Consider the following 24,008-nt stretch of genomic DNA (forward strand, 5'->3'; position numbering starts at 1 on the left):
TTTTAACTGTTCTTGGTATTAGGATTGCTTTTCTTATTTCTTCGGCATACCAAAGGCAAGTGTCATTATTTGCTATTCAAACCAGTTGAAGTGGAAATGATCAAGCCTTGCTTACACAATCAAAATTTAAAAGTTTTTTTTATTCTGGGGCTCCTGTCCTCTCCCTTATGTGTTAATCTCCAGCCCTTTTCATGCATTATTCCCTCCTTCCCCTTCCTTGCCCCGCTAATAACACTGTGCAAGGGCAAGCATGGGGATGTTCTCTAGTGTCCCATGTCATGCCCGCACAGGAGGACTGCTCAGTTGCAGAAAAGGACCCATCACCCAATTTCTTGCTGTTGTGAATACTGGATCCACATGCGGAAGACCAATTCTGACCAGGAGCTCAGTGATTGGGTCAGAAACTATGGCTTTGCTCATGTGGTTCTGGTATTATTCAGACACTTTCTGCAAATCTTACTAGAAGAAAGCCATTCCCTTCTAGCACTACATGTGACTGCAAGTTAATGCTTTGAATGTGTAAATGACCGTTCCCCACATAAAAGGGGTCCGCATTTTGCACGGTCGCGTGCAGCCCCCTGGAATCCCCAGGACAGCCCTGGCAGCTTGGAGGCTGGCGCTGCCTTCCCAGGCTTGATGCTTGTGGTCTCCGCCCACACAGTCAGCCGTCTAATCCAGCCGGGGGAGGCGTTGCCAGGGTGATTGGCCAGGTAGGAGGAGGTAACCATACAGTGCACACAGCAGAAGGAGAGACATACCCGGGAAGCAGCTGACGGCTCCAGAGCTTTCCTACCCTCCACTCCCAAAATTAATGCTTGCATTACAGGTTAACCTTTCTTTTTCCTCTTCCACAGGCGTACACACACGCAGGCGCTGCTATGACAAGGTCGCTGTTGAAGGGCCGGAAAGGAATTTCCCTGCATTGGCAGGTTTCGCCTTTCCCATAGCAATTCGTCACAACTTTGGCGGTTGCAGGCCTTGGGCGGAATCCTTTAGCCATCTACATAAATGGGGTGTGTGTGTGGGGGGGTGACCCCCTGTCCCATTGCGGCAGCGATACCAGGGTTCCTGAAAATGGATCTAGGGGGGAGGCATTGACCATAAGCCCAGAGGCTGTCATTGCCCTCCCCTCCAGCAGCGACGAAAAGTGGGGGCTGTCTGTCTGCTTGAACATATGTTCTCCAGAGCTAGCCCAACCCCCACACATTCTGGATAACCCTGAAATTACCCAGATCCCCGGCTGGGGGCTGGGAAGGATAAACACCCAATGCCTGAGCCAAGGTCTCCCTACATCTGAATCTTAATAAAGTTGTGGCCAATTTTTAATCCCATTGAACGTTGTCCTGTGTCGTTATTCTGCTCGGGGGCTGCCTGGGGTTTGGGGGGACTCAGCCTGACCGCGCAATACCGGTAAATCAAAGGCTGGTGTGAGTTAAGAGGCTGCTATCCCAGATTCTGGGGGGAAAGTCATTCACCATAAACATACTGCATGTTCAGAGATCTGTAGGATAGTTATTATAACTATTTCTTTTCATGTAAAAATGAAACGTGGAGCTAAACTGAAGCTGTTAAAAGACTGTCTTACGATTTGCAAAACACGAGTTGCTCATTTTACTGTAGATGTTGTTTGATTTTTAGGTGCTCAGAAAAGAGGGAAACATGTCTTTTGAACTTTGGTCACAGAGTGGCCCCCAGGGTCCTCAGTGGAACAGAGCTGAAGTGCTTTTAGGTGTTCAATCTTATTTTCAGGTATGTGCAATTTTGTTTGCCTTCTCCCCTTACTATTTCAAGCTATTTAATGTTTCTGTTGTTCTGTGCTTGTAATGTCAGCCGTAAGACATCATTGCATTTTCAAGCAATCAAAATCAAAATGATGCCTCTGCTGTAGAATGAAGTTCATTCATTAATGGCACAAAGAAGCAGAAATTGGAGGCAGGATGTTTCTTAGGGAATCTGTTACTTGAACTGTCTGCTTTATTGTTGCTTTATGGCCAAGATAAGGAACCAGTGACTCTCCAGATGTTGTCAGATACAATCAACCCCAGCCAGCATGACTAATGGTAATGGATGATGGACATTGTAGTTCCATAATATAGTCAGGGTCACAGATTCTCAATCCCTGCTTTATGATGTCAAAACCTTACCACAGTTGGCAGCATCGCAGTCTTTGGAAAATAGAATAATTTGCAAGCAGATTTTCAAGACTCTTTATTTATTTTTTTAGTCCCAATTGTACAGGTGAAACTCAGAAAATTAGAATATCTTCAAAAAGTGCATTTATTTCAGTAATGCAACTTCAAAGGTGAAACCAATATATGAGATAGATGCATGACATGCAAAGCAAGATATGTCAAGCCTTTATTTGTTGTAATTGTAATTATTTGTCGTTGGGCGGGTCAATTATAAATGGAATGTAATTAATGAAATGTAATAGTGATGTTTATTTTTGTATTATTGTAACTATTTGTTTTAGTACTGTGCAATTTCCAAAAGAAAGCATTTGTAAAAATTAAAGGAAAAATAAAAAATAATAAGTTGCATTACTGAAATAAATACGCTTTCCGACCATATTCTAATTTTCTGAACTTCACCTGTATTTCTGTTTGTCTGTATATGTGTGCATGTTTTGTATTACAAAGTAATGGTGAGTCTGCACTGTGCCAATCTTTCCTGTTCCCTGTTCTGGCAGTAAAATATGAACAATGTTGACTTTGGAGTTGTTCACTCCCTACCAGCTATCTCCTTTGTGTTTCTCATGTAGCATTCTTACCAGTAGTGTCACTTGCGATGGAGGGAGCTTCCCTCCTGCTCCAGCATTGCTGCTGCTGTTTACCTGGATGGTTCAGAGTGGTGAAGTCGGGGCCATGTAGGTGCCCTGGTAGGACCAATGGCTTGGCAGCAGCAATCCCACTAGTGTACCTGTCCAGACCTGAACTCTCCACCACTCTTCCCCTCCATATCTCCATACTGGTAAGCATTAGTAATATTGGTGTCGGGAGAGAAGCTCCACCTCACTGATGCTACTGATGCTCACCACTATCACATGGATCAGAACATTGCCTATTAACTGGAGATGCCTGCTTGTATCACATATCAGAATGTGGCTATTTATAGTTCTGCTTTTCCCACTTCACAGGTTATCTTCAGGGCAAAAAGGGGCATCAGTTATGTGGGAGATGTGGCAGTGGATGATATTTCATTTCAGGAGTGTTCCCCCTTACTGATCCCGGACAAACACTGTACTTCTGATGAATTTACCTGTGCCAACAAATACTGCCTCCCAAAGGATAACCTTTGCGATTTTGTGAATGACTGTGCAGATAACTCAGATGAGAATCAAAGCATTTGCAGTGAGTACGGCTGTTCCTTGCTTTAATGAGTTATCAAGTCTCTAGTGAATTATTTATATAGTAGCACTGCTGCCAGTTCATTAGTGGTTCCGAAATGTAAATGAAAAGCAAAATTAATGATTTTGAAATGCTCGTTATACTGGAGCCTGCCTCACATACACCCACGTGTTCATACAAACAGATGTCCCCACCTGAGAATTTGCCAACCTCCTGGGTGCCAAAATCCCAATGACTCCTGCCTCACCCATGTAAATGTTTTGGCAGGAGGCAGCTGATTAAACCTTGGGATTTAGGCACCCAGGAGGTTGGCAACTCTAAGCTGTTTGTATGAACATGTGGCTGCATGTGATTCCAGTTGATATTAGTGATCATGTCGACAGGGCACCTGGAAGTTGTATTAACCAAATTAAATAATGTGCTTCAGGCAATGGTGTGATTGTTATCTTAATTAATGTAAAATAAGAAAAAAACGACTTGTTATTTAGTGTACTGGTATGATGCTGCTCAGCTTGCAATAAGACACAGGGGGGCCCACCGGGCTATTACAGTAGCATTTTGGTTTTACCACAGTTGCAAAATAAAATGTGGACCAGCCCTACACATACTTTTCTAGAGAATTGGGTTCCAGTGCAATGAAAACACATCTGATTCTCATTTGTTACACGGACACTGAGAATGGTGAGTTTTGGCAGCATCAAACAGGGTCCTCAGAGAACTATGTGGAACTAGGTGTTGTTGCCCCAGCACTGCTGCTGTTACTCTGTCATCTAGTGCTGTTATGTTGCTTCAGCATCAGCATCAGCATCAGCATCAGCATCAGCAAATGCTTCCCTGTTGCTTTCCTGGGTGGAGAAAGAGTGGGTGTATGTTAACAGTGTGCCCACTGGATTCGTTAGGTCATGTGCAAGTGAGGGTGTGTGGATGTCTCTACCTGTTTACCCAGGTCTTCCTACCACAATCTCCAACATATGCCCTTTGACTTTCCTGCTGCTACTCATTTTGTGGTCCACAGAGACAGACAAATCCCAAACTTTCTGACGGAAATCATTTTGTATTTCCGCCAGTAACTTTCTTTCAGCGAGTTCATGTCGTGTTGATACTGCTGCAATCTAAGTCTTGAACCAGGTAACCATATTTTAAAATTCAAAAAAGTGAAATTGAGGTTATATATTCATAGAAATTTATTCTGAGCAGAAGCAAGCTAATAAACTATTTATTGCATCTTAAACTTGACCATAAGCTGCTTCCAGCTAGTTAAAACGGAAATTAAATTGTACATTGCTACATGTTCACTCCAGTGGCCAAGATTTAAATTGAGCAAAGGGCTTTGATTCATGTATTTTTAAAACAACTTTTAAAAGATAAAATTTCAAAAAAGAGAGTAGCTAATATCCCTAGGACATTCATCTACTTTCAGTGTTAAAGCATGTGAACGGATGATCAAGCAACAGTGGTCACAGATGACAGGACAAATCCCACAAAAATAATGTGTTCTCTCCAGACCAAAAGGGGATACAGAAGATACACACTGTCCACCAAGCCCCGTTCTATGCCCGATAACTGCAGGACACCTTTGCCCGGTGGCGCTGTGGCCCATAGATTGCAGCAAAATACTGGGCAAGGCTTTGCCCAGTATCTTCTCTGTGTGATGGGCTCATGGGAAAAGCTTTCCAATGAGCCCTTGTTGAAGAGGAGAGGGGAAAGGCTATATAAGGCTGCTTCCCCTGGATCTCACAGCGATTTTGTTTGAGAGGTTTACGCACGCCCACCCTCGCCTTCACTGAGCAATTTTGGGTTGTTGGTAGACACGGCAGGAAAGGATTTTTTTCTCTCTCAACCTGATTGGCACTTGGGTGGGGTGTTTATCGCCTTTCCCTCAGTGAAATTATGGCTTTCCTTTGTTAGGCGGAAGAACATTGTTTGTATGAGGGAGGAAATGGCATTGGTCAGGATCACCATAGTATAGAGGGGACTCCATAAGAGGCCTGAGGGGAGGATTAACCACAACAAACCCAAGCGTGGGTTCGGTATCTGCCTGGTTGGAATCTGCACCCTGGTCCCCCCAATGAGACCTTGCTTGAAAGGTTCAACACTGGCTGACTCCCATCATATAGGTTTGGAACGATCTAAACCCAGTGGATCCATTCCATCAACATGGGGCTTGTGGAATGATGAACTGATCCTGGGACCCCAATGCCATGCCAACCCTTGCCCTGCCTACTGCTGTCAATAAAGATTTGGCCTGATTTTATCCCATAACCATTGTACAGTCTGGTCATTTTGCCACTCTCATGGGTCACATAATGCGCCTCCCTGGGCAATTGCATACCTACCCAGCAAATTGTAATTTGGTGCTCTCAAATTTGCAAGAAAACAAAGCAAAGCAAGGCCAAAACATTTTAAAAGATTTTGGAATGAATCCTATAAATATTTCCCAATATAACAGAAAGCTTTCCTGTTGAACACTGCATTTTATGCATCCAAATATCTTATTTCTTTTTAACAAGGAATGCTAATTTGAAAATTTTAAGTACAGGCAACAAAAAAGGGAAGACTCCATGTTGCAACACAGCAAAATCACATGTTGCAGTCCTTAGTTACATTATGGATGAGCTTGAGTAAAGCCTGTGCTTAAATAAAATTGTGTTATCCTGGAATTGCAGAGGCAAAAGAAGGGAAACTTTGACCTCTCACTGGCTAGGACACTAAGGTGTACTAGGTGGTTTTACCTCCTGTCTTTCAGCAGGAGACCAACTTGGTCCCATCTTAAGTCTTTGCAATAGATATTTGTATTTTTCAAGGGGATTTTGCTGTCATTCCTAACCTAACATTAGATCCCATCTCCCCTTGCATGCCCCAGTAATTTATCTTGATGATAATAAGAATGTCTAAGAAAAAAAATGGACACAGTAGAACAATTCCTCAGCAGATAAAAATGTAATTAAGTTTAGAATATAATTTATTGTTGAAGAAAGGTCTTTTTTGACATAAGATAATCAGGTAGCTATGCTCACTTCAATTTCCAAGAGGAATATCATTGTTCAAAAAGTGTACCAAATGATGATGCCATCTTAGCTGTGATAATCTACTATCACAAAACACTGCTTGGGATGGACCTGCTTACATGGTGTTCTCACCCTCCAGAGAAGCATGACAAAGAGAATGCATTTCTTGATTATTATTTTTTAAAAAATAAATTAAAATGAGAATGTACTCTGTACTGTCTCTTGACAGCAAATCACACTTGAGATTTATGAAACCGTGTGTTGACAATGCTGAAAGCGGACCAGCTGTGATGAACGTCTAATGTTTGGATTGAGTTTTGTTTAGTTTTTTGTTTGAAGTTCAGAATCAGTCTCTTAAAGCTGACATAATCATTGCATTTGGGATCTGCAGTGGCTATGTGGTGGTTCACTCGTTGATGTTTGCATCAAGCCCTGATTCTTTAAATCAGCAGGGCCCAGGAGGACCAGCAGGAACATGTCTTTCTGATGGAAGTGTTGGCATAATACTTGGTATTTGTTTTGGAAACTTTGCTTTTTTTGGAGCTTGGGGGGCCCAAGACAGAGGAAGGGCAGTCTCAGTGAGATGTATTTATTATGTTTGTGAATTCAAACATGCACCAGGTTTTATTATTACCTATTGCATTTTATCCCACCCTTCCAAGGAGCTTAGGACAACGTACAAGGCTCTTTCATGCCCATATTATTCTTAAAACTTCCCTAAAACATAGGTTAGGCTGAGAGTTATGGATGTATCAATTTCAGGTTGCATTCCATGAAATAAAATGGGATGTTTGAGGATTAGAGTACTGTAGAGTATCTTTTGATGGTAAGAAAATGAAAAGCCTTTTCTTAGTCTGCTTAGGTGAGCTGCCTGCAGCAAGTTCGATTAAGTTCTCAACATGTGTTGAGAAGCACCCATGTATATGTGAGGTTGGATGGTCATTTGCCATGGATGCTTTAGTTGAGATTCCTGCGTTGCAGGGAGTTGGACTACATGATCCTTAGGGTCCCTTCCAATGACTGTTCTATGATTCTCTGCCTCCTGTGCAGCTGTCCTCTTTTAGTTGATGATGGCTCGTTCCATTATAGAGGTTCTCACTTGATGCAGCAGTTATCAAGTGACAAGCACGTTTCTGTGAGGCAATCCACCCTTGTTTCCCAATGAAACCTCAATTCTGTTGGAAAAAAATTATCAGTTTTAAAGTAGCTCTAGTGCCTCTTTTTAAAAAGACCATACAACTTTCTTTTACACAAACATATTGGGGGGAACATACATTGTGAAACTTTAATTTGTCTCCTGCAATTCTCCAAAGCCTTTTCCTCATTAATTTAGGTAGCTAAAAGAATACTTCAGCATGAGTTTAGATTTCCCTGGTTGTAAGATGGAAGTACCACTTACCGCCAACCAGAGAGGGCGGTCCAGTGTAGCTGCAGTGGTGCCTGGTTGTTTTCTGGCTTCGGCATGGGATGACATCACTTCCTCCTCCACTGGCTGCACCAGCTGCTGGGGCTCTCCCATGGTTGCAGCCAGTCGTGGGCAAGCCTCTCATATTTCTGCCCTTCATTTCTCTCTGTGTTCTGGGAGACCAGGGCGGAAGGAATCTGGTCACAGCAGGAGGGGGAGACTGGATTCTGGATTCTTCAGCAGCCTGCCTCCTCTCTCTCCTGCCACCCTTCCTCTCCTGCCTCTGAGTCTAGACTGCCCTCTGCCACAGCCTCTTCCTGCTCACTAAGCCCTGTTACTTCTGCAGCTTCTGACACCTCCTCCTTCCAGTCTGCCCCCTCTTCTCCCTCTGAACGTGCATCACCATCCCACCCCAAATCCCCTGCTTCTGAGCCTTCTTCCCCTGGGGGTTGGCTCTGCATCCAGCCAGTCCATGACAGCAGACAGACTGGTTGATACAGGATACACACCCAATGCCTACACCAAACCCTGATGACATCTCTAATAAATAAACTTGTGGCCTGTTTAATCCCAAATGGTTGTTCTGTGCTTATTTCAACTTCCCACCGCCCACAGCATCATTGTGCCTGGACTCGCAAATTGTACCTTCTCTTTGAATATAAAAGAACATCTCTAGTCAAGTTGTTTTTTGCTCTATTTTAATTATCTTTTTATATACTGAAGTAATTTTAAGTCCAAATATAACTAATTTCACAGGTAATTGCAATATGAAATAAGCTGCACCCTGCTGTTTCTTTTAATAGTTGATCTTGCTCTCTGATGGTCTAATTCAGGCATCCCCAAACTGCGGCCCTCCAGATGTTTTGGCCTACAACTCCCATGATCCCTAGCTAAGAGGACCAGTGGTCAGGGATGATGGGAATTGTAGTCTAAAACATCTGGAGGGCTGAAGTTTGGGGGTGTCTGGTTAAATTCCTATAGCTAGTATACTTCTGTATGTTACTATATAAAAAGTTCGTTCTCTTTTGCTTGTCTAGAAGAATTGGTTTGTTGTGATCTTTGAAACAATGGTACTAGAAACTTAAAACAATAAGTTTAACAACTAAAAATTTAAAGCCTTCTGTTTTTCTCAAAATATTATGAAATAAATATCTAAGGTGCCGGATATTTTTGGTTTACCCATACCCATATTGCCTCTTATAAACATTCATTTGTGAATTGCAATTAGATACCTATTGGGTAAAATAAGCCTGAATTAAACAAAAGGCTGTTTGCTAATCTAAATTCCTTTTAAAATGATGTTATGATCACCATCAGCCTTTGCACGATAGAGCATCAGCCACCTGTTAAAAAGCCTTTCATTAGTTAAATGAGACTCTCTCCATTTTGAGGATAAAGGCAGAATATGTTTGTTATTAGGATGCTAATTTCAGCATTTTGCATTCCTTTTCGATTTTAGACACTTTGAATTTTGTTGGGTTTTGTTTTGTTTTGTTAGGTATGTCCATTGGGCGTTGTGATTTTGAGTTTGATCTCTGTGATTGGGAACAAGATCAGAATGACGACTTTGACTGGAATCTCAGAATTGGAGGAATCCCAAGAGCAGGCACTGGGCCAGTAGCTGATCATACCTTGCAAGAACCATCTGGTCATTACATCTTTATAAAAAACTCCTTCCCTCAGTTGGCAGGGCAAGAAGCCAGGATTACTAGTGTGACTGTAAGCAGAAAGAGCAAAAATTGCAAGGTATGTGAAGGAATGTCCAACAGGAATGATAGAAGTTTAATTACTAATTGCAAGAATCAAACATCACTTAAGCATCCCTTAGAGAAAATATTTTGTTTTATAGGTATTACCTTGCTTCTTTAATTAGCCGAGTGCTATTGTAAAGCAGTATTATGTTGCTTTCAGTGTAGAACCTCCAAAAAGGGAAATAGGTTCTGTTGAAAACTTCATTTGTTCTGAAGGAGATGGTACATTGCTTAAGTTTAATGTACATTGTACATTGCTTAATGTTTGGATCTTGGGGTGCTGGGTGTAGAAAACATCTTATGATAAAAAATGTACAGAATAATCTGTGTGCCTCTGATAAGCTATTGAAATTAAGCAAGGATAAACAAATCTTTGAATAAAAAATGGTTATTGCTGTTCAAATGTCATTTGGATTCGACCCCCAAACATTTGGTAGTGGGAAATAAATGTTTATTTTTCAAAGGAAGTTGTTTTTTAATTAGATTTCTATGGTGCCCTCCTTGGGAACTCTCAAGGCAGTTTAGAAGCATATTAAAGCAACAAGAAACAATAAAAAAGTTAACTCAAAACAATGAAAAGAAGACAGTGTATTTTATTACACTGGATCTAAAATGAGACTTCATGGGTAACACTGAACCAGTCTCCAAGAATTCAGTATCTCTATTAAGAAGTGTAACTACTTCATGCTCCGCTGCCCCACCACCTGCCCCTTAAAAGCTGGTCTTTACTGTAAAATCATTAATGGACTATAGATATTTAAATGGATAAATATTGCAAATCCACTGCACACTGACAAATAGTCTGTTGGATGCTTTTCTTATGGAACCATAAAACATGTTTTCACTATGAAGGGGGTATTATTTAATGTCACTGCTCCATATTTACTCCTCTTCATTTCAGGTAATATTCTACTACCACATGTATGGAGCCAACACTGGATCACTAACTGTCTACCAGGTGACAGCATCAAATCCCCCCCAAGTATTGTTCAACCTCTCTGGAGATCAGGGAAATTTCTGGAAAAGAAAAGTGCTGCTATTAGAAGCCGATGAGGACTTCCAGATCACCTTTGAAGGGCGTGTTGGAAAAGGCTACAGGAGATTTATAGCCCTTGATGACATCGTGTTTACAAGGGAATGCTTGCCATCATCACAGCTCTTGTCAGATGAACCTACAGCGTCACCCTCAACAGGTAATTTCTCCCCACTTCACTTTTATATTTCAGCAATATAGAGACCAACATATTGATGGGATGTGGTCATTGAAAAATATATATATTTAGTCGCTTTAAAGAGGGAGAATCTTTTTGAACTTCCCCATCACATATAAATTTGTAGATATATGGTGCATGCATGCATGCAGGTTGCACAGACATTTCCCCTGTGTAGCAATGGATCTCTGAAGATCACTGGATTACTTCAGGCTTTTCTGAAATGTGTTAAATGAGGACGTTGCCCTAGTAATTAACAAAGTAATTCAAAATCTGCCGGGTGCAATGGAGCTGAGATGCTGGACACCTTTTAAAATGAGATCCTCTAAAGTAAGAGATCACTTAAAATAAGGAGGTTGTTGTGGTTTTGTGTAGGAGAGAATTGTATCCAGAGAATTGTACTCCAATTTGTTCTGGGTTGTTGCAGCCCATAGTTGAAGTCAAAGCCTTTATTTTATTGACTTCTCTTGACAGAACTCTTAAATTTAGTACTGATGAGTCTGTGCTTCAGGAAACAGAACAATCTTAGTTATATATACCCATATCAATGCATAAGGTTGCTCTCGGGGGCATGTTCTAAAAGTCTTGTTTACAATTATGAGTGCAAAAGTCTATTTTTAACGATGTTGCATTTATGGTTTAAAATGCGTATCAAAGTAGCTAAAGATACCGCCATAGTTCCTGAGAACTGTGAGCAGAAAGAGGCTTGCACAAGGGGACTTTCCCATCCCCTCTTCCCTACTGTTAGGGTTGCCATATTTCAAGAAATAAAAACCAGGGCACCCGGGGCGTTGTTGAGGGCCACTTGCATTAGGTGCTCCTACCTGATTCCCTTTCCCATTGAACCCTAGACCACATCCCCATACTTATCCAGAACGTTCCCTGACCCTGAAGAGAAACATTATTTCCCTCCCACCACAACCTAATATTTAAGTGAGTGTGCATTAGAATCGGAGCCTTAAAATTGATGGTGATTGTCAGACATATTTCTTGCATTTTACTGCCCCCTTTGACAAGGCATTTATTATTACAGGGAATTACTGAAGTCTGGAGATATGGGTGTGCTTGACAGGGAGGTGTATTATGTTCCATCTCCACTGGCCTTTTATTTAGCATATGATACTGACATGGTGTTAAACTACACTAGGAATTATGAAAATTTATTATTCTTGTTGTAGACTTCTTTTTTAAAAGCGCTCTTGCTGCTTTGGAGACTCTGAACCAAAGTTCTGTGCTTTATTTTGAAAATAAAACAAAATCTTCTTGTCCACGTTCACCTGGCAGTTTGTAAGCAGTTGGGAGACTTGGGATGGTTGGAAATTCTAAATCAATTCTTTCGGACAGTGAAAGCTTTTCATTTCTTATCATCATGCCAGGGATGTTAAAGCCTTACAAACATTCATGTGGGACCCATTTCCTTTTATAGAATAACCAAGGTTTTAGTTATATGTGAGTGTGTGTATGAATATTTTCTAAACACTTTCAGATTAACGCAGTTGTACAGGAAGCTCATTAATCACTTCTTTTGTCCCATTCTTGTTCACCTGCCATGCTCTGGTACTCAAAAGTTTCAAGGTCAGTGCTTTTAATGTAACTTTTTGCTGGAATTGTGGAGATCCAGAGACAATGAGATTAGCTGCACTAAAGACTCATATCTCTTTGATCTTTATTATGCTGAGCACAGCATGTTATAGTACAGGAAACTGCACTGACAACAAAACTCAGCTTAGAAAAAAAGCACTCAGTTTTTTCCTAGCTCCCAGAAATAAAGTTTGCCAGCCATTCAGCATTGACTGAGTTCTTTATTTGAACAGTAGAATGACAAGGTTGTGAATAATTAAGTTCAATAAATTGAGATGACCCCCAATTGAGAAACACCCTCCGTCTGTTTACTGCAGCACTTCGAAAACTTAATCGTGCCTCAGGCATTTCAAATATAGCACACCTTTTTGTTTAAGACAATTGCCATCTCACGTCTCCAAAGGATATTTCTTCTGATTAAAAGTTACAGCTATTACATTATGCTAAAAAAAACCAAGCATAATTAATTTTAGAGTATTGTATATAATTAAATATTTAATGTATTATATGTAATGTAAACACAAATAACATAATTGTCCGTTGGTTTTGGAAACTGGTGCTACCCTCCATTATTTTTGAAAACGATTAACTTCCCAAAATCTATGTAGAGGATACATATGACCTTGAATACTTAGTACTACTAGAACATATACAGCTCAGTCAGCACAGCATGAGACACTTAATTTCAGGGTTGTGGGTTCAAGCTCCACATTGGGTGGAATATTCCAGCATTGCAGGGGGTTGGACTAGATGACCACCATGGTCCCTTCAAACTCTGTGATTCTATGATTCTACTATTAAGACACCATCAGGGTACATGGTATCTTATGAACTGAAGAAGACGGATAGAGAACTATAAGCAAGTATATCCTGCAAGGTGTTTACAGCAAGGAAGGAAGCTGTGTAAGCAGTAGAAGGAGAAGAAAAGATCATGAGAAAACAATTATATAAATCTATCCTATCCTGAATCTTTTAATATTTTTTAAAAATATTATGGATTTCTTGTTAATTTTACACCATTTTTTAAATTGTTAAGTGTTTTGTCCCAGGCAATGGTCTCATCTAGACTGATTTCTAGTCAGAGGAGGGTTAGTTCAGGCAGAGATCAAGTAAGGTGGGATCCAGTCCTACTGAAGGAAATCTATCCATCCATCCATCTATCTATCTATCTATCTATCTATCTATCTATCTATCTATCACCTATCTACCTATCTACCTATCTACCTATCTACCTATCTTCCTATCTTCCTACCTACCTATCTATTTTCAGCTTAGATGCTGTTTTTCAGAACTAAAGGTCCTCCCAAACTGGCTCACAGTCAGAAAATTATTAGCAAAACAGCATCAAAATCACATCCCTCAAGTCACATGTAAATTAGACATTTGAAAAATCTACAACTGACAGAACAGTATTATTATTTTTTATAAAACACACCATAGAAATCATAACAGCCAGGCTAACACCATCAGATCCCAGCAGTGTTCCCATATCTGTTCCCAAGCTTCCTGAAATACATCCGTCAGCTGACACAGCAACCTCCAAGTTTCCTGCTACCTTCTGCCTTCAGTAGCAAACCCAACTCTGTTCTCTCGTGTCCATGGATTCTCTCTTGGAAGATTGTTTGACACAAATCTTTATCACCTTCTTCACACAGGTTGGCTCAGTTTTCTGCTTTCTCTGTGTGTTAGGGATTCTCCTCTAGCAGAACTGGCAGCCATACCTTCCAAAGGATGTGGTGTGTTTTCAAATACCCTATTATGCCACCTCTTCCCAACTGCAGCCCTTTGCCATCTCAATGCCAATTGGCCTACTAGCAAATTGGCCCTACTGGCAAAAGTCAAAATACAACACACTAAAGCAAAACAACAGTAATAACAGCAGATAAAAACCGTGCTTGGGTAGTCACACAACTATTTTGTTTACACTGTTATAAAACAGACATGGACATTGGATCAAGTGATTTTAGTTTATCTATGTGTTTATTTTGTAATATAGGGAGAGGGAAGATGAATCAGAATAATAGAACCAGACCCAGTTACAGGTAGGTAGCCGTGTTGGTGTGCCGTAGTCGAAACAAAAGAATTTTTTTTTTAAAAAAAAAATCCTTCCAGTAGCACCTTAGAGACCAACTAAGTTTGTCATTGGTATGAGCTTTCGTGTGCATGCACACTTCTGCTCAATGGATGCTAGCTTATTGACAACTGCAACAAAACTCATTGATGCTGGGTCAGATTCTTGGTGAGAAATAATGAGGGGAAGCAGAACTTTTTAGGTGTATGCTCTGAACAAACAGGCATGTATTGCTTAGAGAACATACTTTAGCATGCTGTGTCTGTTCACAACAGAGCTGCAAGACAGAATATATGACCCAGTTCACTTCTAGGAATAAAGATTGTGGGATGAATAGAATTTAATGCGAGGGTAGAAAACTCTTCAAAAGCTTTGTTTTGTCTGCCTGCCCCCAATCTCTTTAACAATAACTTACAATATCCAGATCTGTCAGAGTTTACATGAGAGGACCTTTCACCTTGTGAAAAACATGGCTCTTCTGTGCAAGCTTAAATATTTGTATTTTATACTTCCACTTCTCCTGATAACCTCTATCAGTGACCTTGTTATTGTTTCCACTTCACAAATATCAGTGTAAACTGGGGGTTTATAATGCTATTCATCCCATTTGCCTTGGTATAGTTATCTTGAAGCCTCTCAATACATACTAACTATAATATACATGTTTTGTCAAAGGGGGAAAAAGACTGCCAGCTATAGAAGTCGAAATGTTGCTGTGCAAATGTTAGCAGTAAATTTCATTCTACAAGACAGAAATGATTTGCAAGTCCTGCTGTGGACACCATTAGCAAAATGCCTTATTTGAAATTCTGATAGTCGTGTTTACAACCATACGATGCAATACAGGGACAGACTCTGTCTGTGCTCATGCCATTTTCAATGAATCTTCCGTCGCAGTGTTGAATAGTTTCAAAGAACTCTGCTTTCCTACTAAGTGAAACTGATTTTACAATGCTGCTCCTTTTCATGCGTCATCTTGGACTAGTCTATGGTTGCCAGATGTCCCCGTTTCCCCGGATTTACAGATCTGTCCCTGGACAAAATCTGTCCCTGGAATGTCCCCAGATTTCATTTAACATCCGCGGATTTATATTTTAAGTGTTGTAGATTTATTAGTAGGGAATGAATGTTGTGGGATTGGTTTAACGGCACAAGACACATCATATGGGGACTTCCGGGGAGGCAAAATGGCGGGCGCCACTGCTGAGGGGGAACCGGGGACGCCTGGCGCATCAACTGGGGGAACTGCTGACCCGCCCCCGTGACCCAAATTGAACCGGGAGTGAGAGCACCCAGCCACCAGGCTGACTGCCCAGCGGCGCTCTTGGGCCATGAAAACCCCGGAGCCAATGCAGGGAGAAGGAGGAGAGGAGGAGAAGGAAAAGAGAGAAAGAGGAAGGAGGAAAAAAAGAGGGGAGCCCCGACCTTGCCACGCCACTGGCGCCGCTCCCACTGAGGAGAGGTAGGAGAGCACCGGGAGGGCAAGGACATGTGGAGGAGCCCAGGCCTGACCTGACCTGAGCCTACTCCACGGTGGCTAGCACTCCAAGAGAGCAGGCTGGGGCCCAGAGGAAGGCCGCACGGCAGAGGAGACCACAGAAGAGAAGACATTACTTCTTAATTTTTTTTAAAAAAATAACTTTCTAAAAAATAACTTCTTTTTCTTTTTTAAAAAAGTGTCGCCGGATTTTTTGAAAAAAAAAATCTGGTTACCTTAGACTAGTCCACAATCCGATGTTTGGTTTCAACCCACTAATTCAAGTACAGCAGAATACAACCCTAATTTTTTGTTCTCCAAACCACTGATTAGAATTTTATCTCAAATGGTGAAAACAGATTACACCCATTTAGTAATTCTTAAATCTGGATTGATTCCAAGGTTTTCTCTTGTAGCTTGAGTGGTTTGGTAGGTAAAGTAAAATTCCTGCAGGAATAGGCTGGTAATAGAACTTTCTTCCTACCTCCAAAAGGCAGGAGAAGGTTGGTTCTGCCTGTGTGGCTGGCAAGATCTATTCTGCTCCAACGATTCTTGTACCATGTGGCCCATCATGTGTCTTAGAAACATTTTTTACAGCTGGGAATGGCTGTTGATGACTTCTGCTACCTTTCAACAATGAAACTATTATTAGCTGTTACTAATAGCCGGTTTCACAGGGAATGCTTATACCTGTCTGCAGTAGCTATTATTACAGCACAAGCAATCACCTTTTGCCATAGACATCTTATCACCTATCTTTCATCTGTTGAATGGGAAGTAAAGTGATTCATCTTGTAAAGGAAGAAGAACATAGTATAAAAATGAGCTGGAAAATAGATATTTTAAATTTTCTGGTTTTGGTCTTTGTTTGCCACTCTCTTCATTTCGTCTTATGTCTGTGTGTTCATTCACAAAAGTGTTGCCTGCTGCTATCATTTTCAGGAGAGAGAAGACTTTTCCTGCATTGCCTAAGATGGCTGCAGCCCTCTTCAGTCATTAATCTGGACACAAACAAAAGTACAATGAGAACAGAACAGGTCCCACCCTTGACCTCCATGTATTCAAGAGTCCTGTTTTTGGAACAGGCTATTGTATGCATGATCTTATTTTTCAGGGTTCTGAATCACATGTATGTACCTGGGTGTGCCTGGCTTTTATTTTGATAGTCTCTATACAAACAGGAACCTTAAATGCATGGAGGTTGGGAGCAGGGTACCTGGATGTGGAACCCAGAGCCAGAGGGACTTCATTGAGGCTGCTCAGCTGCTGTGCAGGGTAGCAACTGGTGCTGTGCTTCCCCACATGTCAGCTGTTAGACAGAGAGGATGAGCAGCCTCAACAAATTACAAGTAGGTAGCCGTGTTGGTCTGACGTAGTTGAAACAAACAAACAAAAAAATTCCTTCCAGTAGCACCTTAGAGACCAACTATATACCTACGACAAACTTAGTTGGTCTTTAAGGTGCTACTGGAAGGAATTTTTTTTTTTTTAGCCTCAACAAAGTTCTGCTGCCCCTCTGGCTCACAAGGAGATGCTTCCCAGAGCCCGAAGAGGACATCCTCTTTAAGCTTTGGGGAGAGTTTCCTCATAACCCACGAGGACTCCCCACTTATGTAAGGGTATCCCCACTTATGCACATTTCACTTAGGTGTGATGGCCCCGGAACATAATCCCCACATAAGTGGGGAGTCGCCTGTATAGTGGTTGACGCCCAGTCTTTGGAGATACAAAATCTAGCAGTTTGGTCTGCCTCCACTACTATAAAAAGAATATAAGAATTTACCACTACAAATTCCCCTCATTGGTAGGAAGTTTGTGATCCCCACATGTAGATGTGTGGAAGTACACTTCTTCCTTTATTCCTGTTCTGTTTCAAAAATTGAGCAGTGTCATTTAAGAAATCACTGTGATGCTTAATATCTTACATCAATTACTTCTGGGCAACATGGTGACTTGCAATAATATTAAAGCTACAATTAATTAAAACATTGCAACCAGTAAACAATAGAAACTGAATAACACAACAGCAGAAGGAGTCGAACAGTAAAACTAGTGACCATAAAGCAACAAAATCACTGTGCATTTTGAAGACTTTGCAGCACATGCAAACTCTTTTTTAACATGGCACTTGAAGTAGGCACTGGGTGAATAATTGGGGATACAGAGTCCCAAAGCTAGGTCACCATGTCAGAAAAGACTCTGTCTCTGGTCACCATCTTCCTAAGATCTGGCAGTAGGAAGCCTGGTGAGGGATGTGGTGTTACTGTGGCAGCAGCAACAGAAGAAGATAAAATCTGTGTGGTTGCATTGGGGATGTTAGGAATATGTTTTGGGGAGTCCATCAATGCCATATGTGAAGTCTGAAGTCTGGCTCTTACTTTGCTTCCAAGTATTCTTCCAAGGCACCCCCAAGTATAGCCCATTGCAGTAGTCTACTATGGATGTTGCCAGGACATGAATACCATGTGGCCAAGCAAACTCTGTCCAGCAACATGATATAAAACTTGTTTTCAAAAAGTTTTGTGGTTTTTTACTACATTGATTCTAAAAGTTTCTGTGTAGTCATTATCATTATTTGTTGTAAATCATCCTCAGTTCATGGATTTTATCTTAGAGACACTAACATTTCCTTGGAGTCTATTATGGTCCATGTCCCTGCCCTGTAAGAACAAAAAGTCCATTTGCTAACAGCTTCTGCAGTCCTCACATGTTTGCTTCAATTCAGTGTATGTGGCCTTAAAAGGCTTTTCTTCTTGATCAGTAGGTTTAGAACTCCACCAGAGAGTGCAAGCACATGCATAAATACTTTATGTAGTTTCATTTTGCTCAGTATGGCTATTAATGTGTAAAGTTATTCCTGGGGACACACACACACACACCCGGCACGTACCATTCACTTACATTTTCATGGAGACTTCTTTAGCAAGGCATACTTTTTCCTTTTCTTTTTTGTAGCTTAGTCTGAGCTTCAGATACTCCAAAAGGACTATCTTCCAGCCAAACGATTTCAGAAAAAGTATGATTGTTCCGCCTCCCTCCTCTTGTTGTTGTTTAGTCGTTTAGTCGTGTCCGACTCTTCGTGACCCCATGGACCATAGCACGCCAGGCACTCCTGTCTTGCACTGCCTCCCGCAGTTTGGTCAAACTCATGTTCGTAGCTTCGAGAACACTGTCCAACCATCTTGTCCTCTGACGTCCCCTTCTCCTAGTGCCCTCAATCTTTCCCAACATCAGGGTCTTTTCCAAGGATTCTTCTCTTCTCATGAGGTGGCCAAAGTATTGGAGCCTCAGCTTCACGATCTGTCCTTCCAGGGAGCACTCAGGGCTGATTTCCTTAAGAATGGATAGGTTTGATCTTCTTGCAGTCCATGGGACTCTCAAGAGTCTCCTCCAGCACCATAATTCAAAAGCATCAATTCTTCGGCGATCAGCCTTCTTTATGGTCCAGCTCTCACTTCCATACATCACTACTGGGAAAACCATAGCTTTAACTATACGGACCTTTGTCGGCAAGGTGATGTCTCTGCTTTTTAAGATGCTGTCTAGGTTTGTCATTGCTTTTCTCCCAAGAAGCAGGCGTCTTTTAATTTCGTGACTGCTGTCACCATCTGCAGTGATCAAGGAGCCCAAGAAGGTAAAATCTCTCACTGCCTCCATTTCTTCCCCTTCTATTTGCCAGGAGGTGATGGGACCAGTGGCCATGATCTTGGTTTTTTTGATGTTGAGCTTCAGACCATATTTTGCGCTCTCCTCTTTCACCCTCATTAAAAGGTTCTTTAATTCCTCCTCGCTTTCTGCCATCAAGGTTGTGTCATCTGCATATCTGAGGTTGTTGATATTTCTTCCGGCAATCTTAATTCCGGCTTGGGATTCATCTAGTCCAGCCTTTCGCATGATGAATTCTGCATACAAGTTAAATAAGCAGGGAGACAATATACAACCTTGTCGTACTCCTTTCCCAATTTTGAACCACTCAGTTGTTCCATATCCAGTTCTAACTGTAGCTTCTTGTCCCACATAGAGATTTCTCAGGAGACAGATGAGGTGATCAGGCACTCCCATTTCTTTAAGAACTTGCCATAGTTTGCTGTGGTCGACACAGTCAAAGGCTTTTGCATAGTCAATGAAGCAGAAGTAGACGTTTTTCTGGAACTCTCTAGCTTTCTCCATAATCCAGCGCATGTTTGCTATTTGGTCTCTGGTTCCTCTGCCCTTTCGAAATCCAGCTTGCACTTCTGGGAGTTCTTGGTCCGCATACTGCCTAAGCCTGCCTTGTAGAATTTTAAGCATAACCTTGCTAGCGTGTGAAATGAGCGCAATTGTGCGGTAGTTGGAGCATTCTTTGGCACTGCCCTTCTTTGGAATTGGGATGTAGACTGATCTTCTCCAATCCTCTGGCCATTGCTGAGTTTTCCAAACTTGCTGGCATATTGGGTGTAGCACCTTAACAGCATCATCTTTTAAAATTTTAAATAGTTCAGCTGGAATATCATCACTTCCACTGGCCTTGTTATTAGCAGTGCTTTCTAAGGCCCATTTGACTTCACTCTCCAAGATGTCTGGCTCAAGGTCAGCAACCACACTACCTGGGGTGTACGAGACCTCCATATCTTTCTGGTATAATTCCTCTGTGTATTCTTGCCACCTCTTCTTGATGTCTTCTGCTTCTGTTAGGTCCTTACCACTTTTGTCCTTGATTATGGTAATCTTTGTACGAAATGTTCCTTTCATATCTCCAATTTTCTTGAACAGATCTCTGGTTTTCCCCATTCTATTGTTTTCCTCTATTTCTTTGCATTGCTCATTTAAGAAGACCCTCTTGTCTCTCCTTGCTGTTTTTTGGAAATCTGCATTCAGTTTCCTGTATCTTTCCCTTTCTCCCTTGCATTTTGCTTGCCTCCTCTCCTCCGCTATTTGTAAGGCCTCGTTGGACAGCCATTTTGCTTTCTTGCATTTCCTTTTCCTTGGGATGGTTTTCGTTGCTGCCTCCTGTATAATGTTACGAGCCTCCATCCATAGTTCTTCAGGCACTCTGTCCACCAAATCTAAATCCTTAAACCTGTTCCTCACTTCCACTGTGTATTCATAAGGGATTTGATTCAGATTGTATCTTACTGGCCCAGTGGTTTTTCCTACTTTCTTCAGTTTAAGCTGGAATTTTGCTATAAGAAGCTGATGATCTGAGTTACAGTCAGCTCCAGGTCTTGTTTTTGCTGATTGTATAGAGCTTCTCCATCTTTGGCTGCAGAGAATATAATCAATCTGATTTCGATGCTGCCCATTTGGTGATATCCATGTGTAGAGTCGTCTCTTGTGTTGTTGGAAGAGAGTGTTTGTGATGACCAGCTTGTTCTCTTGACAGAACTCTATTAGCCTATGCCCTGCTTCATTTTGAACTCCAAGGCCAAACTTGCCAGTTGTTCCTTTTATCCTTACCTTAATTCCTCCTCTTACCTTAATTCATTTCTGCTAAAAATGGCATTATTATTATTTTTCAAATGTGATAGTGGTTTTCAAACTTCATGCTACATATCTGTCAATGAACTGGATATACCAGACCATTAAGTCCATTCTGGGTGTTAGTCAACATTTTGAACCTCAGGTTTATGTGTGAACTGAGCACACCCATAGAGCATATTTATTTAACTCTCCCTGCGAGAGTTGTAGAGGAAGGTTGAATCAGTGGTGGCAGTAAGCCGTAATTCAATAAACCTTGTCTACCATTACTAATCACTTCATTGAGTAATCCAGAACTTCCTGTCATGTGCTTTGTAAATCACTGATGTGGTTCAGCCCCTCACTCTGCAGTAAAAGAAAACATCAGCAATTAAGTCAGGCTAGAAAAAATTGGAATACATTGTCATTGAAATCTTTCTCTCTTCTTCTCTTTCTGTTTGTGTGTATAATTTTTCCAGGTTCTTGCTCACATGGTTATTTGGAATGTCTCAATGGCAAGTGTTATAGACCAGAACAAAGCTGCAATTTTGAGGATGACTGTGGGGATAATACTGATGAGAAAGAATGTGGGACCTCCTGCACTTTTGAAAATGGTGTATGTGGTTGGCAGAATTCCCTAGCGGATAACTTCGACTGGGTTATAGGAACCAGGTCACCTCAAAGCCTCAGGCCTCCAAAAGACCACACACTTGGAAATGGGAAAGGTACGCTGCAACTTCATCACAAGGAATTTATCTGCATTCATAAACCTTATCATCCCATCCCATGCAACACAGGGCAAGTTCTAAATCTAATTAGAGTCCTGTTATGAATATCTAAATTGGTTAAATCCCTAATGCTGAAAACTGTTCTGTAATGCAGTTATAACACTGTTTTGCAAAGCAGCCTCTTCTTAATTGTTGCTTTCTCAGCAAGGGAGAAACAAGCCCACTTGTTTCTCAGGTGGCAAAGAGAAGCCATATCACATCAGTACCAGGTAACAAGCCGAGCCAGTCACCAATCAGACATTTCACTGCAGGGTCAATTCCGCAGTCAAGACGAAACATTCAAGCCTTTGTCACAACAACCCCTGTGAGCAATCTAAGTTGCCAGCTGAAGCTGGGTAATCACTCCATAAAAAATTAAGGGGTGAGCTAGCAGCAGAAGCGAAGACCCAGGTGGAAACCGTAGCCTGTACGTATATGTAATCCAAAGGGGAAGAGATGCAAACAAGGGCTGGGTATTTCCATAGGAGACAAGTGGCTTCTAGCATTGTTCTGTGTGGTTTATCTGCTTCTAACAATTCAAGCTTTCTGTTTTTATGTTAAGTTTCTAGCCTTCATGTTTAGAAGGCAAAAATGTGGGCAAAAATCACCTCCAGGGTCTTTATTGCTGAAAGGGTTGCCAAACCTAGTTTTTACTATGCCTTTTTTGATATTATGTACTTTCCTGTGGCTAAGCAAAGAAACATCAATATAATTATACATTTTGCTCCATAAAGGAACTCTGTTTGTAATAAATGTTTCAGCTGGCACCTGAAACATTTTTGCAAATGATTTTCTTTTCATCATACACTGGTAAGTCATATTTCATGCTATTTGTGAGAACCCTCAGTTCCTCAGCATCGTTATTTCCATGGCCGTGATAATACACAATATGCCTATAGTGTCAGAAGTGACCTTTTCTTTGCAGTGTTTAATGATGATTAAATCTTCCCCCTGGAGATGGCATGGCAGCATTCATTTCCCAACAATATTGTTGCAAACTTAAAACAACCAATGAATGTCAAAGTGAGATTCACATTGTGGGGGGTATGAAGGATCTTCTCAATTATGAGCTTTTATGCCCATACAAAAATATATGTTGGATTGTATGCCACCATCAGCATGCACAAAGCTTTACAAAGAACAGGGGGACAGATCTCTTTCCCAAAGGATGTCGCAATCTAGAATTCAGCAAATGAAAAGCAAAGGAAGTTGGGGTACCCATGTGGTCATGGGAAGAGTATACATTTGTACATGTACAAATGCTTGATTACAAGTGGAATGGGGATCAGAAGAGTGATTATGTTAGAGGAACTAGGCATGGAGGAAGGGTTTAATTTCCTTTCATGGTCACAAATCACTCCGTGTAGGAGAAAAGCCATCAGGTGCAGAATCAGCCAAACCAGTTGCTATGGCAACAGCACCAGTGCTGTCTATATAAGTGATTAAGGCATATCAGCTTATTAGTTAGTCAGTCAGTCTGTCCGTTATGCCTTGGAATTGTTGGAGCAATAGAAATACTTTCCACTTGTATATCTGTGTCTGCAAAGCCTACAAGCTGTATCCAAAACTGTATTACTGAAGTCTGAGCTTCTGTAGAAGTAAACTATTTTGGACATTAAGCTGTCCTATGTAAGCAGAAGCCTAAGGAAACCAAGTCAAGCTGGTCTGGACAAAGAATAAATTATTGGGGTTGCAGACAAGTTGTCCTTAGTGGGATGTCTACTACCAAATACGTGCCAGGTGTAAGAGTTTCATATACGGGTTTTCGGCAATAAAGAGGCTATAGTGGAAGCTGTTCAGTGCTGGAGGTGGTTCTTACACCTACATATGGGCATGGGTGGAACACAGTACAGCATCTGCCATGTAACTGCATAGATGACTACTGAAAGAACAACTCTTAAAGGTAAACAAACTTGTTTTCTACCCATTCCACATGCCTCCTCATATGGCTGCT

The 24,008-nt window shown here is 41.3% G+C and overlaps 1 protein-coding gene across 9 annotated transcripts in view; it reads left to right on the forward strand.

Annotated features, from left to right (window-relative positions):
• The window catches only part of MALRD1 (MAM and LDL receptor class A domain containing 1), a 258,550-nt gene that overhangs the window by 94,076 nt on the left and 140,466 nt on the right, over positions 1-24,008 (forward strand). For 8 of the 9 annotated variants that reach the window (XR_009558403.1, XM_060280800.1, XM_060280799.1 and 5 more), the window contains 5 exons: positions 1,639-1,749; positions 3,137-3,350; positions 9,259-9,506; positions 10,413-10,704; positions 21,767-22,012. Coding sequence is in view for 8 of the 9 variants with exons in the window: in XM_060280800.1 (XP_060136783.1) it covers positions 1,639-1,749; positions 3,137-3,350; positions 9,259-9,506; positions 10,413-10,704; positions 21,767-22,012 (1,111 nt within the window). In the remaining variant the exon portion in view is untranslated. The remainder of the gene's footprint in view (positions 1-1,638; positions 1,750-3,136; positions 3,351-9,258; positions 9,507-10,412; positions 10,705-21,766; positions 22,013-24,008) is intronic. The other variant, XM_060280803.1, reaches the window with a different exon arrangement.

Source organism: Zootoca vivipara, chromosome 12 (genome assembly GCF_963506605.1).
Source record: "Zootoca vivipara chromosome 12, rZooViv1.1, whole genome shotgun sequence".
Classification (NCBI taxonomy): Eukaryota; Metazoa; Chordata; class Lepidosauria; order Squamata; family Lacertidae; genus Zootoca; species Zootoca vivipara.